Genomic DNA, 25215 nt, shown 5'->3' with positions numbered 1-25215 from the left:
GCCAAACCGCGCTTCTTAACACCCGCTCGCTTAACCCGGAAGCCAGCTGCACCAATGTGTTGGAGGAAACACCGTTCAACTGATGACCGAAGTCAGCCTGCAGGTGCCCGGCCCGCCACAAGGAGTTGCTAGAGCGCGATGAGCCAAGTAAAGACCCCCCGGCCAAACCCTCCCCTAACCTGGACGACGCTGGGCCAATTGTGCACCGCCCTATGGGACTCCCGGTAACGGGATCGAACCCCAGGCTGTAGTGACGCCGCAATACTGCGATGCAGTGCCTTAGACCACTGCGCCACTCGGGAGGCCCCCACAAGGACTACTTTTAACAATTTACACAGAGAATTTGACAAAAACACATTTACTTGAAGAAGAGTGCAGACTCAAAGTTTGGTAACAGAATGACGGCTTGTGCTGTTGGTGCCGTCATTCTGTTACCAAACTTTGCATCTTCACTGTTAAAAGTAGTCCTTGTTCATAGAGTTGTATGGTTTTTTAAACTTTGAAATCAATGGATTTTGTTTGGCATACATTTTAAAGTGAAAAATCGGTGTCTCAGCGTAATTCCGTTACCTTGGAATTGCCCATATGTAAAGCAGACACTGTTAAGTCAGACACTGTAAAACCAGTTCTGTGCCTCAATACTATAGCAATCTGCCATTGACTCAATGTTGTACCAATCAAATCAAGTCAAATCAAATGTTATTGGCCACATGCGCCGAATACAACAGGTGCAGACATTACAGTGAAATGCTTACTTACAGCCCTTAACCAACAGTGCATTTATTTTTAATAAAAAAAGTAGAATAAAACAACAAAAAAGTGTTGAGAAAAAAAGCCCAATGACTGGGCTTTCAAATCAGAAGTCACTGAAAAGGCAATACCTATAACGTGTTAAGGCGTCCGTATGCTTCCCATCCGAAACCGTTCGGAACAGTTTGTGCATATATTATGACAGCATTTTGTGATGTTTTGGTCTTCGGCAAGGTTTTTTTTGGCTGTTCGTGCACAAATGTTTTCTTCGGGAGGCAAGCCGAAGTTCGGAACCGAAGTCTACGCCCCTTCTTCGGTCATTGGTCAACAGTAGGGATTCATCAATTAAGTGTTTGTTGTCATTCAACGATAGATGACTTGTTTTCATGCAACATTTTTCACTTGAGAAATACTGCACCAAACATCTTTAAAATTGCTTGACTAAGATCTCCTCTGCAAAAACTTCTAAATGAATGACAGATTTCTTGAGTTATCTTAAATTAATTTGGACTTCTTTGAGGAAGTGTATACTGGCTACGGCATCTCAAGATGGACAAACAGTACTACGCTTTTAAAGGAAGCGCCAGCCGAACCGAAGCATGCGGAAGCCTATAGGCATTGTCACCTCCCAGACTGTCCAGCAGATGGAGCTCCTGTGTTATGCTGTAAATACACACAGACTGCTCTGTGAAAAGCGAGAGAGACAGAGAGAGAGAGAGAGAGCCCAACCATACAGACAGTAGCCCTACAATGAGCTCTGTCACTTCACACTGTACCAGTACACTGGCTGGTCACTTAGGAAACTCTTTATTTACGTCCACAATTTGAAAGTGTGCAGAGAAGGAAAGATGCAGAGAGAGGGATGAAGAGAGATGGAGAGAGATGCAGGCCAGGTTAGGTGCCCTCACTGCCCTGGGCTGGGAGGGAGGGAGGTTTTGCTGGAGCGTGTGCTGCTCTGCTCTTCTGTTCTTCCCTATCCCTAATCCCTCTCTCTGATACACCATTGGCACATGCTATCCTAATCTCCCTGATTGAGGAAGCCAGAGGGAGGAGGGGTTGGAGTGAAAAGGGAAGAATGGAGGAGAGATTATAGGAGGGAGAGGAACGGAGAGGAGGAAAGAATGAGGGAATGGTAATGCTTAGCCTGTGGGGAAATGAAAACGGAGAAAGAGAGAGCGAGAGGGAGAGGGAGGGAGAGAGGGATAGGGGATGGAGGGACCACTGAGCAGGATTATAACCTGTCATTACCCCTTCGACGTCGGTGAAAGATGACACCATATGACTCGGCAGATTCTCACAGCTGCCGTTGGTCAGATGACCCTAGAGCTGTGTCTTTCTCTCTGGCCTGATCATCAGCAGGCCTTTTCCCTGAGTGTCTGTCTGTCTGTCTGTCTGTGTACTTGCCCTAGTGCTATAGCATCATGTAGCCTAGAGTGTGCTGTTCTCTCATTGGGAACATCCGTGGATGTCCCAGATTATTGGGTCTGTGTGGGCCTAGCAGAGAGGCCTTGTGGCCCAGAAGGACATTACATTACAGGCAGTGTTAGATAGAGAGAGAGCTGGAACCTCAGGAGGCCTGCCCGCTGGCTCTGTCTGGGATGCTGGTTTGGAGAATTCATAAATGATGCTTCTGCTAAATATCAAATATGACTTGTTGGTACAGTTGAAATGTAACATACACTGATGTTTATAGCTCCACATCATGAAATTATGTTGTAACTATTGTATTACCTCAAACTGTATGTGCAATCTGTATATATACATGTATGTGCATGTTTCTCCTGCGGTATATATTTTGACATTTGTGCATGTAACTCAAATGTTTCATCCATCCAAAACTGTCCTTCCTGCATCCCATTTAAATTCTGTATCCAACCTTACACCCCTGCTTGTCTCTGTCTCTGTCTCCCCCCAGAACCATGGCAGAGCTGGACCTGAGTCTGAGCGATGCTCTGACGGACAGTGTGCCCCAGGCTGGCCCCGAGGACCTGGTGGAGAGGGACTTTGTGGCCCAGCTGGAGGCTGAGGCCTTTGACGACCAGGTGGGCGAGACGGTGGGCAAGACGGACTACATTCCCCTGCTGGACAACGACGGGACCAGGGCAGGTGAGCTGACTGGAGGGACGGGGTTAGGGGGACAAGGGGGAGGAGGGAGGTAATTGAGCTCAGTCACTAACACAATCATAGGACAAGAGAAGGTGAGCAAAATGGTTGGTTGGTTGGTTGGTTGATTGATCGATGACAATGGGAATATGAAGGAACATCTGCCATGCTAGCCAACTATATGTAAATGTATTAACCTACAGTGGATAACCGCGGACTAATGCACCTCTGAGCTTCCTACTGTACATCCTTCCTAACCAGGGGGCAGTGCTTAGTGAAGGAAGGGTGACAGGTCGTGGTGAGGTGATGTGTAATACTCACTCTTCTCTCAGGGTAATGCAGGGTGATGTGTAAGAATCACACTCTTTTCTCAGAGTAATGCAGGGTGATGTGTAAGACTCACACTCTTTTCTCAGAGTAATGCAGGGTGATGTGTAAGACTCACACTCTTTTCTCAGAGTAATGTGCTTGGCTTTTATTGTTCCCATCTCATCAACGACTTCCTTCCGTCTATTCTTCCTTCCTGGGAGAGATGAGAGAGTAAGACCAAAAGAAAGAAAGAAAGAAAGCTCTACAAATCTTCTTTCACATTACCCCCACGCCACACACTAACATAGGTTTATATCTATGACGCTTGTATGTTTCTGTAATTGTAATGTATGTGTGTCTATGTCTGTAATTTGATTAGGTTGAGTCCAAGTCTGTAAATCTGTAAAAAGTCTGATATTTGTCTGAAACATTGTTCCCCGCTGCTGTTGTCTTGGTTGGATCAGGTATCTCTTGAAAAACATATTTTATCTCAATGAGACTAACCTGGATAAATAAAGGTTCAATAAAACATAGGTGACTGTACTGTAGCACATGCAGCCAGGCGTCTTATAGAATTTCACATTCTATATGAGCAGATCATGCATGTTCTAATGAAATTAACCCCAGGATTAGTCCTTAGCGTATGGGCTTCACCGTCTATACCCAACTGATACTACAGTTAATCCATGGTATTGAATGTGCAGATAGCTGCCAACGTGTAATCTCACTTAAATTCAGACCTCCATGGTTTCTGGGAAGGGCTGCCATAACTCGGCACGTAACTAGGCCCAATGGTGTAGGAAAACTGTAATTGCAGTAATCCTAAAAGTGAGAAGAAGCGAGTGTGTAACGTTACGTAACCTTACGTACGCAGCTCCAGATAAGAGACTGATAAAGCCAGACAGAGCTGGACAAGGCCTGCCATTCTGAGTCTTGACGGTGTGTCACTCCTGCGGCTGTGGCCTGATTTTAGTGGAGTGTGTGTGTCTGTGTGTGTGTGTGTGTGTGTGTGTGTGTGTGTGTGTGCGTGCACGCTTGTGTGTGTCCAGCAGACTGTGACTCAGCTGTAGGCCACATCTGTTGTCCAGGCAGTCTGTCCAGAGTTGCGGACTGTGTGTGTGGCCAGTTTTCCATGATGGCCAACTTCAGAAGTACCTTAGGTAGTAATTATGTGTTGGTTCCAGCTGACGCACCAACACGCCTTGTTGGGGTATGTGTGTGTGTGTGTCCAAGCAGAAAGCTAATAGGTAGTCGGCCTAATCTGTGTGTGTGTGTGTGTGAGCAGATGCCGACCCTGTGTTGGAGAATGGCGAGCAGGACGCCCAAGGGGCACAAAAACCTGGTAAGAGTTAATTCCCAGAATTTTCCACTCCTCTGTCCTCGGCCACTCTGAACGTACCACCTGACCATTCTCATGCACCTTCGTCCGTCACGCCTCTTTCTCCTCCTCTACTTCCTGCTTCCTGTGTCCTCGTCCTTTGCTTGAGTTATTTCTCTTTTTGAGTGTTTTGAGTGTGTGTGGTTGGGTTGACTCTATTTCTACTTGTATTGTCAACCAGGGACTTTCAGGGCAGGATGTGTAAGGTTAGTTATGTATTGGTTGGACCTTTTTGAGGTTCAACAGCATCCTGTCACACACTAAGAGTACAAGACCGATATTCTGTCTTTCATTTCCTCTCAAATTATAGAGACGTTCATCTTTACCTTACTTTTCACTTTCGTCTGTATCAGAGAGGCTGAATAGCCATCACTGCTGTTCACAGTAACTCTATAGAAGTTACAGAATCTCTGTCATCTTCAATCCTGCATTGTGTATAAGAACCTTGAAGGGACAAGAAAGCAGGTGTTTCTGTGAGCACTCATGTTGCACTTTCTCAAGTGCTGCCGTGGATCACTTCAGTTTCTCAAGTGCTGAAGTGCTGTCTCTACTCTCTTGTCCTTCCATCTGAAATGAAGTGTTCTGTGACTAGCTGAGCAGTCTTTATCACAGTGTTATGACTATCTGCTGGAAGCTTCATTATTCCCTCTCTCCTCTGTGGTAATTAACCAACTGCAGCACTACAGGGAGGAAATGAACGCTGCTCTGCCTTTGTACCGTCTCCTATTGAGCAGCCCTTTTAATTATCCACTAACAGACAAACCTGTGCCGTAGGATGTCTGCATATATTTCAGTACATTTCAGGGGAATTCCACTTTGTGTGTGTGTGTGTGTGTGTGTGCTTTGTACACTCATTTTCTTTCTTTCGTTGTCTTTGGATTTCTTTGCCTTTCTGAGCATTCCAATCCACTTCACATAACCCTTTTCTTGAAGTACCGTGCATGACCAAGATGAGATTGCATGGAGGAAATACTTAGTCTGATGCACCCAATGCTTTTTGCTCTCCTACACTAACATTCATACTTACCACACAAGTAGAGTACAACTCTCTCTCCCTTCAGCCCAGGTTGAGTTGAATAAGACTAGAGAGCTTGTGCCCATTGGCAGTGTGGCTGTGCCCAGCATGGCATAATGCCCGCCTGCCTTGCCCATCTGACCGTGGGTTGATGGGAGGGCGTTAATGGGGCGCAGGACTGCGGGCGGTCGTCTGTGTTGGCGTGACCTCTGTCCGTCCGTCTGTCTGTCTCCGTCCCTCGATCTGTTTGCATGCCTCGGTCAGCATCAGTCACTGCAGTTACAAACTGTCTGAGTGTGCGGGTGCAGTATGTGCGCACGAGTGTGTGTGTGGTGTGTGGTGTGTGTGTGTGTGTGTGAGAGGGGGGGGGGATATGCTGTGGGACAGGGGTGTTCTCAGGGAGGATGTATTTTGGAGTTTCAGACCATGCTCCAGTCCAGACTTAGAGCCTGTATTCACTTAATCCTGTCTGAATCTTGATTTGTCTCAAATCCACTACAGGATACAAGAAGATGTCATCAGCTATCTTATAGAGAGATTATTGCTTAAAAAGAAGATATGAAATAACGTCTACCCATTGATAGTAAGAGATTAAGATATGTTTATATGAAATAACGTCTACCCATTGATAGTAAGACATTAAGATATGTTTATATGAAATAACGTCTACCCATTGATAGTAAGAGATTAAGATATGTTTATATGAAATAACGTCTACCCATTGATAGTAAGATATTAAGATATGTTTATATGAAATAACGTCTACCCATTGATAGTAAGAGATTAAGATATTTACTACGTTTTGTGTAATAGCCAACTACTGGTGATGCCATTGTGCTGGACTACTTGCACGTAGCATCTGGCCTTTTCTGGGTGCATTGATTCCATTTATCATTGTTATCAAAAGTAACCTTTTGGGGAGTAGAGTACAGTAGAGGCAGGAGGGATAAGTAGGAACTAGGTCAGAGAATTGAGAACGTAAGCTAAATGCAGAGACAGGAACCAAAGTTTGGGAGCCATGAGAAGCAGTCTGTGTGTGTGTGTGTGTGTGTGTGTGTGTGTGTGTGTGTGTGTGTGTGTGTGTGTGTGTGTGTGTGTGTGTGTGTGTGTGTGTGTGTGTGTGTGTGCTGCATGATGCCACTGGCTGGGACGCATGTATGCTACTGCATGGGGAAATGCTTGGAGTAGGCAGGTGTTGTAGTTGGCATATATGGTCCTGTTGTTATCGCTTTACTAACCAGCACTCTTGTTCCCTTCCCTATCGCCCCTCTCACCCACCATGTCCCCCCCACTCCTATTCATACTCACTCTTATACTCTCTTTCCCTTTCTTTTGGATCATTCATCTCTCTCTGCCTCCTATCTACCATTCATCTCTCTCTGCCTCCTATCTACCATTCATCTCTCTCTGCCTCCTATCTACCATTCATCTCTCTCTGCCTCCTATCTACCATTCATCTCTCTCTGCCTCCTATCTACCATTCATCTCTCTCTGCCTCCTATCTACCATTCATCTCTCTCTGCCTCCTATCTACCATTCATCTCTCTCTGCCTCCTATCTACCATTCATCTCTCTCTCTCTCTCATCCTCTTTTTCTTATTTCCTACATTTCTTTATCCTCGTCTTTTTCTTCCTCTCTTCCCTCAACTCTCCTCTCTCTTGTCTTTCACCAATCCAAGCTTCAGAGGACTAGAACGAGCCGCCGCCCGAGTGTCAGCTGTGCTTCTGCTTCTCTGCACCTCTCCTCTCCCTCCTCAGTACCCCCTCCCCCTCTAACCACCACCCCAATGCCCATCAGCCTGGAGACCTCTGTAGGAAACATTGTGGACCCCCTCCTGACTCTCGCCAACCTTCCATCAGAATAAAGGGTTAGGGTGCTCCACTGCCGCCTGCATAAGTCCACTCTCTTGCCTACTCTAAGCCTGGGTGATTGAGCCTAGAGGACTACATGAGCAGAAAGATGCCTCCACCTACACAGATTATCAGGCACACGAGCACACAATCGCAATGCAGATACAGACTCATACACACAAGGAACATTCTGACAGAATATAGACTCACACACACACACACACGCAAACGTGCTTTCTACACTCTTCTATACAAAACCACAGAGTCCCTCCCTGTTCCAACACCCTAGAGGTGTAGATGTTTGTGCAGTATGAGTAGGGTCCTATAAAATCTCTTTGATATTTTTGCCTGATTACATTTTTTAAAACCAAATTCCGTGTTCTCCATTTGTTTTTTCCAGGTTTCCGTTTTCCCCTGTTTTTTCAGGTTTATCGATTTCAAAATCACACATTTTTAAAATAGAAAAACAACTAAATTGGATGTTGTAAGTCCACAACAATGCTTAAACCACATCAGGAAACCACTTTTGAGGTCTGGGAAAATTTACAAATGTTGATTTTTGGGTGTAGTTACCCTTTTAATTCTAGTGGGCACCTGTTGTTTAGCTGTGTTTTTGTAGTGCACGTGTGATGGTAGAGTTTGCAAAACAAACACCCACTGGACTGATGCGAATAATCATGATATCATTCTGCCAGGGAAGCATAGGCTACTTTGTAGTTAAACGAGAAGGTCGTTGGGAGCCTTTCCATCTACCAGAAGATTTTCATTAGCATCATAGCTAAGGCTACACAAAGTGGTAGAGGCTCGCACCGCTCATACACAGACGGGGAATTCTCGTTTCCTCCTCAGAAAGTTGCAGGAAATACGAATCACTGATACATTCTGTTCATGTCATGATAAACTTGGGCAAATTAAGTAATTTTCAATACATTTAGTTGATTCCCTATTAAGTCCAATACATTTTAGAATATTGTTGAATTCCGCTTTGTCTGGATTCCGTGATTCTGTCCGCGTTCTCCGCATCGCAGATTTTCTAGGGCCCTAGATGAGTGTTATTGGATGCTACAGCTCAGGGTGAAAGTACTGTTAATATGGCTGGTCATGATGACAGAGTACCGTCACAAACACGCCTGTCTGTCACCCTATCCTCTTCTCATTTCTGATATGGCCCCTTGGGCTTTTTACATGTTGTTCCTGGAAATTATGCACACTACTAGTAGCTGTAATATATTGCACACACATGAGCACCCCATGATTATTCTTAAACGCATATGCACACACACTTTTTATTTATTCATAAGTGGAGTTTACATACTCATCACCCTTCCACAAAGTTTCTCGACCCAATTTATAAAGTAGCATCTCTCTCTTTCATTCACTCGCTCTCCCTCTCTCTCTCTTCCTTGTCTCACTCACTTTCTTGGTGATGTTTTAATATGCTTCAGTAGAGAAGTTCATCTCCACACGCACACAAACACACACACAATAAACTCTGATTTGATTTGATAGACAGTACCAATGCCAGCCGCTCTCCTCCCGTCAGCACCTTGTCTCTTACTGGGATAGCTCTGCCAGCCTGTTCTCCTGACACCAAACTCACACTGCTTCTAGCTCTGATGTGAGGTTGTCTCTGTCCTAAAAGTCTGGGCTGTTTCTAAAACTCTGATATTTTTTTTCTAAGACACTGCTTTTTAACACAACACTCGACGTGAAACCACACCCGCTTTCTCATTAATCTTTTGTTTCCTTTTATTTCAATTTAAGTAAAAGTGAAAGTTAAGGATGACATACCAAATTCTGTTGCTCTCAGACAGTCGTCCCCTTGATTTTGACTACTCTTCGTGTTCTTGATATCAAACCTCCTCTTCCTCCACTGTTGTGTAGCGCATCTGTGTACAGCGCTCTATTTATAGACTATCTGTCTGTCTTAGTTTGTCCATCTGTCTGCACCTTGTTCTAATAAACTCTTACACAACCTGGCTTTGGATTTCTCTTTCTTCACTAGTTAACCTCCAATTAACCCCTTGTTGATTCTGTGAATGCTGCTTTTTGCTTTTCAATGTTGATTCTGACTTTTATTTCCTGTTCAAATTATATCATGAAATGTTCATTCACTCCACCTAACACTTCAGATCTCATTGTCTTTTTATTGAAAGCTGTGAGAGAGTGGTGCTATGCTAACGCCATTCTTACCATAGTAACCTTTCGATGCTGTGTGTTTTTGCCATATTAACTTTACAACTTACATTAGAAATGGCACTCTGCTTCAGAAGCCTGCTGGTGGCCGAAACGGGTACACTTTGAACAGGGCTTTTTAGCCTTTCTTAATAAACAGTATAATATATTATTAATATTAATGGACAAACTTCTTAACCCTCCATTTTAAGGCTGGGCGATTATATAGTATTAATTAGATTAATTCAAATGTATGTTTTTGCACGATATTCCAAATGCCTGAATCGCAAGAATAACGTGTTTTTAAGTTTTTAGTTTTATGAGCATTTATGTCCGCTTGTTTTAATGTTGTCTTTTTGGTCTCGTCTCCTTTGCTCCTTCTGTGCTGTGACTCTGCACCTTCCTGTTCACACAAACACACACACACATACACATATACACATACACACACACACACACCAAGCCCCTGCCACTCACAGCAACAAAGATGAAAGAGCACTTCTTCCTCTCTGACAACAAGCCGTTTCAACTCGTTATTTGCATTTGAGGTTTGGTCCAACAAAATCTTTTCTGTAATAGAGGAGAAGTTAGCCTTTCTAACTAAACCCTTTTTAAGTTTCAACTCCTCAAATTGTGCAAAGAGCAGCCCCTAACAAAACGGAAGTATCAATGAACATTGATTCTGGAAAATGAATGCTCAGTGTACTAGCTATCTAGTCTGTGTTTTATAAATGTGCAATGAGCATAAAAACAATTATATAAGGAATTGGCAACTCGTTCTTATTCTGAGAAATAAGGTAGGTCACTTGATTTCAACATCTGAACAAAGTGGACAGGCTAGAATGCTGTTCAAACAGTTTGAGACGGACTGAAGGGTGTGTTCATAACAATTCTACTCTTTTACCTTGTTAGCTAGCAAATAGGTCCAAGTTGGCTAGACTTTAAATATAAAGATTAGCTGGCTACACACTAGCACGTGGGCTTTGTGCTTGAGAGATTGTTTATGAGACCTGTATTAATTTTCTATAATGCCTGCTAAAAGACGTTGGTCATTTTTAGTGAATGTGCATTATGCATGGTTCTGTTTAAATGTGTAACAAAAAGGGCATTTTGATAGACTTCAAAGCCAGATCAGTGATTACTGCAAAAAAGCAGGATAAACTATTATGATTAAATGATTAGTGGGTGTTATGGTTGTGGAAGGCTTATATTTAGCCTATGTATCATTTCACAAGCCCTGAATTCATTAGATTACTGCTGACTATTTGAAATGTAGTTTATTTTACCTTTAATTGTACAACAAAGGTTATTTAGAAAACATTTAAAAAATCAAGACATCGTGAATCACCCATAAGTTTGAAAAAATGAGATATGATTTTTAGGCCATATGCATTAGCTTATGGAAATGGAGAACCTGCATTGAAGTACTCTGCTTGGTTTAGTAATGTTTAACAATACAAGAGGGACTAGAAACACACTTGGCTTTTCCTACTGCTGCAGTGCAGGGAACTGTTTTGATGTCCTTGTCTAACACAGCCTTTACTCTTAGGAGAGCTCTATCCTTCTTCCTTCATTTAACTTTACTCGCACCCTTGTGAGATCAGATCATTCTGGCCTGTCTATTCCTTCTCCTCTTTGTGCCATTAGACTGGAGTTAGCACTGTGTGTGTCTGTGCATCTGTGTGTTGATGTTCATCTGTACAGTATGTGTATATGTGCTCTCCAGTTCTCTGCTGAGCGGAGCAGGGGGACTGGGTAGCACTGCTGTGTGGCCTCTTGGCAGGCTTCTCTCTGTCTCTCCGCTCCGGGGGGAGATCTCCAGCTCAAGCTGCAGCTATATGGGTCAGGTTGGCCTACTTACCTACTCCAGCTCAAGCTGCAGCTATATGGGTCAGGTTGGCCTACGTACCTACTTACAGTGGTCCTCTGTAGCTCAGCTGGTAGAGCACAGCGCTTGTAACGCCAAGGTAGTGGGTTCGATCCCCGGGACCACCCATACACACACAAAAAATTATGCACGCATGACTGTAAGTCGCTTTGGATAAAAACGTCTGCTGAATGGCATATTATTATTATTATTATTATTATTATTATTATTATTATTTACGACTGAGGGCTGCAACAGCAGTGAAAGAGAGAGACCGAGAGAGAGACAGACCAAGAGAGACAGACCGAGAGGCAGAGAGAGAGAGAGAGGCCGAGAGAGACCGAGAGAGAGACCGAAAGACAGAGAGAGACAGAGACCGACAGAGAGACAGAGACAGAGACAGAGACTGAGAGACAGAGACTGAGAGACAGAGACTGAGAGACAGAGACTGAGAGGCAGAGACTGAGAGGCAGAGACTGAGAGGCAGAGACTGAGAGGCAGAGACTGAGAGGCAGAGACTGAGAGGCAGAGACTGAGGGGCAGAGACTGAGGGGCAGAGACTGAGGGGCAGAGACTGAGGGGCAGAGACTGAGGGGCAGAGACTGAGGGGCAGAGACTGAGGGGCAGAGACTGAGAGGCAGAGAGAGACTGAGAAGAGAGAGAGAGACTGAGAAAGACAGAGAGAGACTGAGAAAGAGAGAGAGACTGAGAAAGAGAGAGAGACTGAGAAAGAGCGAGAGACAGCGAGAGAGACTGAGAGACAGAGACTGAGAGACAGAGACTGAGAGACAGAGACTGAGAGACAGAGACTGAGAGACTGAGAAAGACAGAGAGAGAAAGAGAGAGAGACAGAGAGAGACCGACAGAAAGACCGACAGAGAGAGACCGACAGAAAGACCGACAGAGAGAGACCGACAGAGCGAGCGAAAGAGACCGAAAGACAGAGAGAGGGAGAGAAATTGCAGAGAGAGACCGAGAGAGCGAGAGAGAGCAAGAGAGAGAGAGAGACCGAGAGAGAGAGAGAGACCGAGACAGACCGAAAGAGACACAGACCGAGAGAGACAGACAGAGCGAGCGAGAGAGAGTGAGAGAGAGCGAGAGAGAGAGAGCGAGCGAGAGAGAGAGAGAGAGAGTGCGAGTGAGAGAGAGAGTGCGAGCGAGAGAGACCCAGAGAGACAGTGAGAGACTGAGCGAGAGAGACAGACCGCGAGAGAGCAAGAGACCGAGAAAGAGAGAGACAGAGAGAGACGGAGAGAGAGACGGAGAGAGAGAGAGACGGAGAGAGAGAGAGACGGAGAGAGAGAGAGACGGAGAGAGAGAGACGGAGAGAGAGAAACGGAGAGAGAGAGAGAGACAGTGCGAGAGAGAGAGACAGAGCGAGAGAGAGAGACAGAGCGAGAGCGTGAGAGACAGAGCGAGAGCGTGAGAGACAGAGAGCGAGCGTGAGAGACGGAGAGAGACCGAGAGACCGAGACTGAGAGACAGAGACTGAGAGACAGAGACTGAGAGACAGAGACAGAGACTGAGAGACAGAGACTGAGAGACAGAGACTGAGAGACAGAGACTGAGAGACAGAGACTGAGAGACAGAGACTGAGAGACAGAGACTGAGAGAGAGAGACTGAGAGAGAGAGACTGAGAGAGAGAGACTGAGAGAGAGAGACTGAGAGAGAGAGACAGAGACCGAGAGAGACTGAGAAAGACAGAGAGAGACAGAGAGACCGAGAGAGACCGACCATAGAGACAGATAGAGCGAGAGACAGAGAGCAAGAGACAGCGAGCGAGAGAGATAGAGACAGAGAGCGAGAGACAGAGAGCGAGAGACAGAGAGACAGAGAGAGACGGAGAGAGACCGAGAAAGAGAGAGAGACAGAGAGACCGACAGAGAGAGACCGACAGAGCGAGCGAAAGAGACCGAAAGACAGAGAGAGGGAGAGAAATTGCAGAGAGAGACCGAGAGAGCGAGAGAGAGCAAGAGAGAGAGAGAGACCGAGAGAGAGAGAGAGACCGAGACAGACCGAAAGAGACACAGACCGAGAGAGACAGACAGAGCGAGCGAGAGAGAGTGAGAGAGAGTGAGAGAGAGCGAGAGAGAGAGAGCGAGCGAGCGAGCGAGAGAGAGAGAGAGAGAGAGTGCGAGTGAGAGAGAGAGTGCGAGCGAGAGAGACCCAGAGAGACAGTGAGAGACTGAGCGAGAGAGACAGACCGCGAGAGAGCAAGAGACCAAGAAAGAGAGAGACAGAGAGAGACGGAGAGAGAGACGGAGACAGAGAGAGACGGAGAGAGAGAGAGACGGAGAGAGAGAGAGACGGAGAGAGAGAGAGACGGAGAGAGAGAGAGACGGAGAGAGAGAGAAACGGAGAGAGAGAGAGACAGTGCGAGAGAGAGAGACAGAGCGAGAGAGAGAGACAGAGCGAGAGCGTGAGAGACAGAGCGAGAGCGTGAGAGACAGAGAGCGAGCGTGAGAGACGGAGAGAGACCGAGAGACCGAGACTGAGAGACCGAGACTGAGAGACAGAGACTGAGAGACAGAGACTGAGAGACAGAGACTGAGAGACAGAGACTGAGAGACAGAGACTGAGAGACAGAGACTGAGAGAGAGACTGAGAGACAGAGACTGAGAGACAGAGACTGAGAGAGAGAGACTGAGAGAGAGAGACTGAGAGAGAGAGACAGAGACCGAGAGAGACAGAGACCGAGAGAGACTGAGAGACCGAGAGAGACCGACCATAGAGACAGATAGAGCGAGAGACAGAGAGCAAGAGACAGCGAGCGAGAGAGATAGAGACAGAGAGCGAGAGACAGAGAGCGAGAGACAGAGAGACAGAGAGAGACGGAGAGAGAGAGATTGAGAGAGACGGAGAGAGAGCGAGAGAGACGGAGAGAGAGCGAAAGACAGAGAGAGACCGACAGAAAGACCGACAGAGAGAGACCGACAGAGACAGAGAGAGACTGAAAGAGAGAGACCGACAGAGACAGAGAGAGAGAGCGACAGAGAGAGCGAAAGAGACCGAAAGACAGAGAGAGGGAGTGAGGGAGAGAAATTGCAGAGAGAGACCGAGAGAGCGAGAGAGAGCAAGAGAGAGAGACAGAGAGACCGACATAGAGACAGACAGAGCGAGAGACAGAGAGCGAGAGACAGAGAGCGAGAGACAGAGAGCGAGAGACAGAGAGAGAGAGATTGAGAGAGACGGAGAGAGAGCGAGAGAGACGGAGAGAGAGCGAAAGACAGAGAGAGACCGACAGAAAGACCGACAGAGAGAGACCGACAGAGACAGAGAGAGACTGAAAGAGAGAGACCGACAGAGACAGAGAGAGAGAGCGACAGAGAGAGCGAAAGAGACCGAAAGACAGAGAGAGGGAGTGAGGGAGAGAAATTGCAGAGAGAGACCGAGAGAGCGAGAGAGAGCAAGAGAGAGAGACCGAGAGAGAGAGAGAGAGACCGAGACAGACCGAAAGAGACACAGACCGAGAGAGACAGACAGAGAGAGCGAGAGAGAGCGAGAGAGAGAGAGCGAGAGCGAGAGAGAGAGAGAGAGCGAGAGAGAGAGTGCGAGTGAGAGAGAGAGAGTGCGAGCGAGAGAGACCCAGAGAGACAGTGAGAGATACAGAGCGAGAGAGACAGACCGCGAGAGAGCAAGAGACCGAGAAAGAGAGAGACAGAGCGAGAGAGAGAGACGGAGACAGAGAGAGACGGAGAGAGAGAGATGGAGAGAGAGAGACGGAGAGAGAGAGACGGAGAGAGAGAGACAGAGCGAGAGAGACAGTGCGAGAGAGAGAGTGCGAGAGAGAGAGACAGAGCGAGAGACAGTGCGAGAGAGAGAGACAGAGCGAGAGAGAGAGACAGAGCGAGAGAGACAGTGCGAGAGACAGTGCGAGAGACAGAGTGAGAGAGACAGTGCGAGAGAGAGAGACAGAGCGAGAGAGAGAGAGAGAGAGAGACAGAGACTTAGAGACAGAGACTGAGAGAAACCGAGAGAGACCGAAAGAGACACAGACCGAGAGAGAGACAGACCGAGAGAGAGACAGACCGAGAGTGACAGACCCGAGAGAGACACAGACCGAGAGAGACAGGCAGAGAGAGGCCGAGAGAGACAGAGAGAGAGAGACAGAGACTGAAAGACAGAGAGAGAGACAGAGACTGAAAGACAGAGACTGAGAGAGCAACCGACAGAGAGACCGAGAGAGACTGAGACCGAGACCAAGAGATCGAGAGATGGAGAGAGAGAAACCGAGAGAGACAGAGCGAGCGAGAGACAGAGCGAGCGAGAGAGACAGAGCAAGAGAGACAGACAGAGCAAGCGAGCGAGAGAGAGACAGACAGAGCGAGCGAGAGAGACAGACAGAGCGAGAGAGAGAGAGACAGAGCGAGCGAGAGACAGAGCGAGCGAGAGACAGAGAGAGAGACCGAGGGAGGGAGAGACCGACAGAGGGAGAGACCGACAGAGGGAGAGACCGACAGAGGGAGAAACCGACAGAGGGAGAGAGACCGACAGAGACCGAGAGACCGACAGAGACCGAGAGACCGAGAGACCGACAGAGACCGAGAGACCGAGAGACCGACAGAGACCGAGAGACCGAGAGACAGACAGAGACCGAGAGACAGACAGAGACCGAGAGACAGACAGAGACCGAGAGACAGACAGAGACCGAGAGACAGACAGAGACCGAGAGACAGACAGAGACCGAGAGACCGACAGAGAGAGGCAGAGACTGAGAGGCAGAGATTGAGAGGCAGAGACTGAGAGGCAGAGACTGAGAGACAGAGACCGAGAGAGACAGAGACCGACAGAGAGACAGAGAGAGAGAGAGACAGAGAGAGAGAGAGACCGACAGAGAGACAGAGACTGGGAGACTGGGAGACTGAGAGGCAGAGACTGAGAGACAGAGGCAGAGACTGAGAGGCAGAGACTGAGAGGCAGAGACTGAGAGGCAGAGACTGAGAGGCAGAGACTGAGAGGCAGAGACTGAGAGGCAGAGACTGAGAGACAGAGACTGAGAGACAGAGAGACAGAGAGACAGAGAGACTGAGAGACTGAGAGACAGAGAGACAGAGAGACAGAGAGACAGAGAGACAGAGAGACAGAGAGACAGAGAGACAGAGAGACTGAGAGACTGAGAGACAGAGAGACTGAGAGACTGAGAGACCGAGAGAGACTGAGAAAGACAGAGAGAGACTGAGAAAGAGAGAGAGACAGACAGAGCGAGAGACAGCGAGAGAGAGCGAGAGACAGAGAGCGAGCGTGAGAGACAGAGAGCGAGCGTGAGAGACAGAGAGCGAGCGTGAGAGACAGAGAGCGAGCGTGAGAGACGGAGAGAGACCGAGAGACGGAGAGAGAGACTGAGAGACAGAGACTGAGAGACAGAGACTGAGAGACAGAGACTGAGAGACTGAGAGACAGAGACTGAGAGACAGAGACTGAGAGACAGAGACTGAGAAATAGAGAGAGAGAAAGAGAGAGAGACAGAGAGACCGAGAGAGACCGACATAGAGACAGATAGAGCGAGAGACAGAGAGCGAGAGACAGCGAGAGAGATAGAGACAGAGAGCGAGAGACAGAGAGCGAGAGACAGAGAGCGAGAGACAGAGAGACCGAGAGACAGAGAGACCGAGAGACAGAGAGAGACCGAGAGACAGAGAGAGACCGAGAGACGGAGAGAGACCGAGAAAAAGAGAGAGACAGAGAGACCGAGAGAGACCGACATAGAGACAGACAGAGAGCGAGAGACAGAGAGCGAGAGACAGAGAGAAAGAGAGAGAGAGCGAGAGAGACGGAGAGAGAGCGAGAGAGACGGAGAGAGAGCAAAAGACAGAGAGAGACCGACAGAAAGACCGACAGAGAGAGACCGACAGAGACAGAGAGAGACTGAAAGAGAGAGACCGACAGAGACAGAGAGAGAGAGCGACAGAGCGAGCGAAAGAGACCGAAAGACAGAGAGAGGGAGCGAGGGAGAGAGACCGAGAGAGAGAGAGAGAGAGAGACACAGACCGAGAGAGACACAGACCAAGAGAGACACATACCGAGAGAGACGGACCGAGAGGCAGAGAGAGAGACACAGAGAGAGAGGCCTAGAGAGAGAGAGACCGAAAGACTGAGAGAGGGAGTGAGGGAGAGAAATTTCAGAGAGAGACCGAGAGAGCGAGAGAGAGCAAGAGAGAGAGACCGAGAGAGAGAGACCGAGAGAGACCGAGACAGACCGAAAGAGACACAGACCGAGAGAGACAGACAGAGAGAGCGAGAGAGAGCGAGAGAGAGCGAGAGAGAGAGAGAGAGAGACAGAGACTGAGAGAGAGAGAGAGAGACAGAGACTGAGAGAAACCGAGAGAGACCGAGAGAGACCGAAAGAGACATAGACCGAGAGAGAGAGTGACAGACCCGAGAGAGACACAGACCGAGAGAGGCCGGCAGAGAGAGGCCGAGAGAGACAGAGAGAGAGAGAGACAGAGAGAGAGACAGAGACTGAAAGACAGAGAGAGAGACAGAGACTGAAAGACAGAGACTGAGAGAGCAACCGACAGAGAGACCGAGAGAGACTGAGACCGAGACCAAGAGATCGAGAGACAGAGAGAGAGAAACCGAGAGAGACAGAGCGAGCGAGAGACAGAGCGAGCAAGAGAGACAGAGCAAGAGAGACAGACAGAGCAAGCGAGCGAGAGAGAGACAGACAGAGCGAGCGAGAGAGAGACAGAGCGAGCGAGAGACAGAGCGAGAGACAGAGCGAGCGAGAGACAGAGAGAGAGACCGAGGGAGAGAGGGAGAGAAATTGACAGAGGGAAAGACCGAGAGATGCCGAGGCAGAGAGAGAGAGACCGACAGAGGGAGAGACCGACAGAGGCAGAGACCGAGAGACCGAGAGACCGACAGAGACCGAGAGACCGACAGAGACCGAGAGACCGACAGAGACCGAGAGACCGACAGAGACCGAGAGGCAGAGACCGAGAGGCAGAGACCGAGAGGCAGAGACCGAGAGGCAGAGACCGAGAGGCAGAGACCGAGAGGCAGAGACCGAGAGAGACAGAGACCGACAGAGAGAGAGACAGAGAGAGAGACAGAGAGAGACAGAGACCGACAGAGAGACAGAGAGAGAGACAGAGAGAGAGACAGAGACTGAGAGACAGAGACTGAGAGACAGAGGAGGCAGAGACTGAGAGGCAGAGACTGAGAGGCAGAGACTGAGAGGCAGAGACTGAGAGGCAGAGACTGAGAGGCAGAGACTGAGAGGCATAGACTGAGAGGCAGAGACTGAGAGGCAGAGACTGAGAGACTAAGAGAGACTGAGAGACCGAGAGAGACTGAGAAAGACAGAGAGAGACTGAGAAAGAGAGAGAGAGACTGAGAAAGAGAGAGAGACAGACAGAGCGAGAGACAGAGAGCGAGAGAGAGCGAGAGACAGCGAGAGAGATAGAGACAGAGAGCGAGCGTGAGAGACAGAGAGCGAGCGTGAGAGACAGAGAGCGAGCGTGAGAGACGGAGAGAGACCGAGAGACAGAGAGAGAGACTGAGAGACAGAGACTGAGAGACAGAGACTGAGAGACAGAGACTGAGAGACAGAGAATGAGAGAAAGAGACTGAGAGACAGAGACTGAGAGACAGAGACCGAGAGAGACTGAGAAAGACAGAGAGAGAAAGAGAGAGAGACAGAGAGACCGAGAGAGACCGACATAGAGACAGATAGAACGAGAGACAGAGAGCGAGAGACAGAGAGCGAGAGACAGCGAGAGAGAGAGAGACAGAGAGCGAGAGACAGCGAGAGAGAGAGAGACAGAGAGCGAGAGACAGCGAGCGAGAGACAGCGAGCGAGAGACAGCGAGAGACAGAGCGAGAGACAGAGAGCGAGAGACAGAGAGCGAGAGACAGAGAGCGAGAGACAGAGAGCGAGAGACAGAGAGACAGAGACAGAGAGACAGAGAGAGACCGAGAGACGGAGAGAGACCGAGAAAAAGAGAGAGACAGAGAGACCGACATAGAGACAGACAGAGCGAGAGACAGAGAGCGAGAGACAGAGAGCGAGAGACAGAGAGACAGAGAGAGAGAGCGAGAGAGACGGAGAGAGAGCGAGAGAGACGGAGAGAGAGCGAAAGACAGAGAGAGACCGACAGAAAGACCGACAGAGAGAGACCGACAGAGACAGAGAGAGACTGAAAGAGAGAGACCGACAGAGACAGAGAGAGAGAGCGACAGAGCGAGCGAAAGAGACCGAAAGACAGAGAGAGGGAGCGAGGGAGAGAGACCGAGAGAGAGAGAGAGAGAGAGAGACACAGACCGAGAGAGACACAGACCGAGAGAGACACATACCGAGAGAGACGGACCGAGAGGCAGAGAGAGAGACACAGAGAGAGAGGCCAAGAGAGAGAGAGACCGAAAGACTGAGAGAGGGAGTGAGGGAGAGAAATTGCAGAGAGAGACCGAGAGAGCGAGAGAGAGCAAGAGAGAGAGACCGAGAGAGAGAGAGACCGAGACAGACCGAAAGAGACACAGACCGAGAGAGACAGACAGAGAGAGCGAGAGAGAGCGAGAGAGAGAGTGCGAGTGAGAGAGAGAGAGAGTGCGAGCGAGAGAGACCCAGAGAGACAGAGAGAGATACAGAGCGAGAGAGACAGACCGCGAGAGAGCAAGAGACCGAGAAAGAGAGAGACAGAGCGAGAGAGACAGAGCGAGAGGGAGAGACGGAGAGAGAGAGAGACGGAGAGAGAGACGGAGACAGAGAGAGACGGAGAGAGAGAGAGTTTGAAAATGAAATAATCTTTATTGGGTCTGGGAGCCCACCACACAAATACTCATACAAAACCATATTTACACATCAATTAAAAACACAACTCCAATTCCTCCTCCACAGTAACTGAACACAACAGCCTCTGAATACCCCATATACTCATAAACAGATCAATATTGTTGACAAGTTTATAATAGGCAAACTCAACCCTTAGTCTTGCTGCCAACATTCCCTCCAGCATTCCCACCACATCCACAGACCCCTGTCCCCGAATACTGTTCTTTCGGGTCTTCCATATGGCTAATTTTGCTGCCCCTAACACAAAATTAAGCAACACAACTACACCTTTCTGACTAAACCTGTACTTTGGCCCAAATATATACAGTTGGGAAGAGAAAACCTCTCCCAGAGCTGAGAACCAATTAGTGATCAGGTCAATCATCCCGACCAACCTGGGACACTGTAAAAACAGATGTGCCAGAGTTTCAGACTGAGCACAGAATGGACACCCCTCCCCAACAGTAGGATCCAGGTGTACCAGATACATGTTGGTGGCTATGGCTCCATGTATTATCCTCCATTGGAGGTCAGCTGTCCTCTTATCAATAGGCAGTTTGTATAATGATCGCCAACAGCCTTTTGGGGAGGCACCTGGACCAAGCACACCCGCCCACCTCGTCGATTTTACCCCTTCCAGGGAAGAGGCATGGGACACCTTTACACATATTCTGTACATGGCCTTCTTTCCCACCTCCTTGAACTCCCCCAGCTCTGGGGTATCGAAGGAAAGCAGCATCCCCACGTCCTCCTCGAATGCCCCCGCCGCAGCACTAACAATCAGTGCAGGGAACACATAATCCAGACCCTCCTTCCACCGATCAGAATTGGAAGTGTCAGTCACATACTGCAGATGAAGTACTGGCAAGGAATCACAGACCTCAGCGACGACCTTCCTCAGTAGGCGAGACGATCGGATCCCCGCTCTTTCTCCCAGCTCCTCCAACGACCTATTCCTGTTCCACATCAGATGACCCAGCTTAGTACACCCCACGCCTAACAGGCATGAACGTAGGCTAGCTGAACCCAGAACACGGGACTGGATGGCAGTGTTGTGAAAAAGAGGCTCTTCAAAAAGCCACATCCCTGGTGGCGTGCAGGCCTTACGGGACTTGACCAGAACTCTCCAAGCCTGCATAACAGACTCATAAAATGGAGTCAGGCCAGGCAACTCACCCCCCTCCAGCTTTAAGAGGAAAAGGTGCTTGTCTAAGCCCAAACAGCCCGCTCTCCTCATCAATGCGTAGGCTGTGTCAACCCAGCTAGAACCGTCACTGTACAACAGTCTCTGGGCTGCTTGAAGCCGGAAAGCCATGATCCTGGAAGAAATGTCCACCAGGCCTTGCCCACCCTCGTGCAGTGGCAGGTACAGGGCTGAAGCTTTAATCCAATGTTGTCCAGACCAGAAGAAGTTGACAAGGGTCCTCTGAAGCTCTTGTATCAGACCCTTTGGTGGCTGTAAAATCATTAGTCTGTGCCACAGGGTAGAGGCAGCTAGGTTATTAGCTACCAGTACCCTTCCCCTATAAGACAGCTGGGGCAGCATCCATTTCCATCTTGACAGTCTGGCACACACTTTCTCCACTACACCCTCCCAGTTCTTTTTCTGAAAGACATCGGAGCCTAGAAAAAACCCCAAAGTCTTCATCCCATCTCTGCCCCACTGAAGCCCCCCTGGTAACCGTGGAGCGGACCCCATCTGAAGCTGGCCTGCCCACAGCGCTTCACTCTTTCCCCAATTGACTCTAGCTGAGGAGGCCCCCTCATACACCTTTAAAGCGTCTGAGAGAACCTTAACATCCTCACCCCCTGTAATAAAAACTGTCACGTCATCTGCATACGCAGACAGTGCTATCGTGGGACCCTTCATTACACCTGGCACAGAGAAACCAGTAAGCTTCGCTCTTAAAAAACTAAGCATTGGTTCAATCGCCAGACTGTATAACTGCCCTGAAATTGGGCATCCCTGCCTGATGCCCCTTTGGACAGGGATGGGACAACTCAAACCACCCCCCACCTTCACCATACACGAGGCCCCAGCATACAGTAAATTCATCCAAGACAAAAAAACATCCCCAAACCCAAAGGCTTTCATTGTTTTAAACAAGTACTGGTGGTCCACACGATCAAAAGCCTTCTCCTGATCCAAAGAAAGTAAACCCACATTTACATCAGACAGTTTACAAATGTCCAAAACATCTCTTATTAGAAACAAGTTGTCAACAATAGAGCGATCAGGTACACAGTAGGACTGGTCCTTGTGGACCAACAATCCCAGATACTCTTTCAACCTGTTTGAGAGACATTTAGAAACAATTTTATATTCTGCACACAGCAAAGCAACAGGTCTCCAATTTTTTATGAGAGCCAAATCCCCCTTTTTTGGCAACAGTGAAAGTACCGCACGTTGACAAGATACAGGAAGAGAGCCCTCATGAAAAGATTCACACACCACTTCATAAAAATCCTCCCCAATAGACCCCCAAAAGTGCTTATAAAACTCAGATGGTAAACCATCAATGCCAGGGGCTCGGCCTGTTGAGAGCTGCATAACTGCTGTGGACAGCTCTTGCAGTGTAATGTCAGAGTCCAATGCGACTCTTTGCTCAGGTCCCAATTGAGGAAGACCGTGTAACAACTGTTCAGTACACAGAGAGTCACAATCCTCCGCCTTATAGAGGGCAGAATAGAAATCCACGGCATGTTGACGCATTTCACTGTCATCCGTGGTCACCTTCCCATCAGGGAGACGAAGGCAGACCATCTGTTTACGTTGCAATGTCGACTGTCCTAGGTTTTTTTTTAAAAGCACTAGGAGCATCCATATCCTTGAGGGACGCGAAACGAGACCTAATCAAGGCACCCTTCACTCTTTCATGCAGAAACGACCTCAATTCATGTTTCTTGTCCTGTAAGTTCATGACTAGTCCGGGGTCATTCTGAGTGAGCAACTTCAATTCAATAGATTTAATGTTCTGCTCAAGGGCCCTGATAGTCTCTTTAACTTCAATTCGAGACAGAGCAGTATACTGTTGACAAAATAATCGTATTTGGGCCTTCCCAACCTCCCACCATTGTCTCAAGGACTCAAAATTCCCTTTTGTAACCCTCCATTTTTCCCAAAACAACAAAAACCTTTCACAAAACATGACATCATGTAACAATTTAACATTACAATACCAATAAGATGATGACCTTCGTGGACAGGACAAGTAAATATCAACAGTGACAATATGGTGATCAGAGAAACCCACAGGAGTAATGTCACACCTTCCAACCCTACTACAGTATTGCTCAGATACATACAACCTGTCTAACCTTGCTGCACTGACATGACCTTCATTAACTTTTAGCCATGTGTACTGCCTAACTTTTGCATTCCTTACTCTCCACACATCAGAAAGCTCAAACTCAGTTAATAGACCAGACAGACAAATTGCTGACCGCAGGTGAGGTTCTTCAGCGGTGCGATCAACAGTAAAATCCACTGTACAGTTCCAGTCCCCCCCTAAAACCATATACCCCTCTTGGTCACACTGTCTTAAGGTTTCCTTTATTTTATCAAAACCAACAATACGCTCTGTACCCTCATTAGGAGCATAAACATTCAAAAAAACAAACAAAAACCCCATAACATCCACCTTGACCAATAAAACCCGACCCTTGACAATCTCTGTTGTAGATACCACAGTCACCCCTAAGCCTGAAGAAAACAAGATTGCCACCCCAGCACTGAAATTAGTACCATGACTGAGTATATGCTGCCCCTCCCACCACATACCCCAGTCAGCCTCATTTTCCTCATCACTATGTGTCTCCTGTAGGAAAACTACATTAAGCCTTTTCTGTTTTATTACTTCTAATACCCAAGCCCTCTTATTCCTGTCCCTTCCTCCATTAATATTGAGAGAACCTACCCTTAGTACCTCCATATAGAAAAGAAAAAGGAAAAGCAGAAGATACCACAGAGAAACCAGACAAAGAGAATAGAACACCCTGTGAGGCATAATCATCATCATTATTTAAATTTTCTCTTAACCTGACCACGTTTCCCACCACCTTTTGCTGCTGCAACAGCAGTAACAATTTTCCTCAAGCGAAACCGCTTCTTCTCACTCAACTGGTCTAACCCCACCGTCTTCTGTAACATCACAGCTGACCTCACAAACTTATCAACATCAAAATAATCTGCCAATTTGACAGATTTCCCAAAAGTCTGATCCAGAAACCCATTTACCACCTCTAGATCGTAAATTGAGTCCTCACCAGCTGATATCGTATCAAGAGAGATATCCATATCCTTCTCCTGATCCTACTCAACTGAGGCCACAGACCACTGACTCCCCTCTACCACATCCCTTTCAACACTCCCCACTTGCACCCCATCACTCGTACCAGGCATCTCCTCCACTACCTGGGAGACTAGCCCCACCTGAACCCATTACTCGTAGTGGGCATCTCCTCCACTACCTGGGAGACTAGCCCCACCTGAACCCCATTACTCGTAGTGGGCATCTCCTCCACTACCTGGGAGACTAGCCCCCCCTGTACCCCAGCACTCATAGTGGGCATCTCCTCCACTACCTGGGAGACTAGCCCCCCCTGTATCCCAGCACTCATAGTGGGCATCTCCTCCACTACCTGGGAGATGAGCTCCACATGAACCCTCTCCTGTAACCCATTACTTATAGTGGGCATCTCCTCCACTACCTGGGAGATTAGCTCCACATGTACCCCCTCCTGTACCACAGCACTCGTACTGGGCACCTCCTCACCAGTCTGAGGAAATGGCCCTTCAGATCCATCCTTACCTTCTACAACAATTTTTTTCTGCTGCATAACATTTCCCTCTGGTACAAGTTGCACCTCTGTGCCCTCAACACGGACAACTTGTTCCTCAGCAACAGATGCGTGTGGCTGCTCTACCACTGTCAGCCCACCTCTTCCTACATCAGTGGGCCCAGGCGTTACGAGGACCACCTGTGCCCCTCCCTCT

At 48.1% G+C, this 25215-nt stretch overlaps 1 protein-coding gene across 2 annotated transcripts in view; it reads left to right on the top strand.

The window, feature by feature from the left end:
* Positions 1 to 25215, top strand: part of LOC311145591 (uncharacterized protein) — a 122567-nt gene that overhangs the window by 26149 nt on the left and 71203 nt on the right. For both annotated transcript variants that reach the window (XM_084181872.1, XM_084181871.1), the window contains exons 2-3: positions 2666 to 2856; positions 4448 to 4504. In XM_084181872.1, coding sequence (XP_084037998.1) covers positions 2670 to 2856; positions 4448 to 4504 — 244 coding nt within the window. In that variant the 5' untranslated portion in view covers positions 2666 to 2669. The remainder of the gene's footprint in view (positions 1 to 2665; positions 2857 to 4447; positions 4505 to 25215) is intronic.

This window comes from Coregonus lavaretus (genome assembly GCF_964263955.1).
Source record: "Coregonus lavaretus genome assembly, chromosome: 2".
NCBI lineage: Eukaryota > Metazoa > Chordata > Actinopteri > Salmoniformes > Salmonidae > Coregonus > Coregonus lavaretus.
Note: the sequence above shows the minus strand (reverse complement) of the source record. Positions and strands in the feature narration are given on the sequence as shown.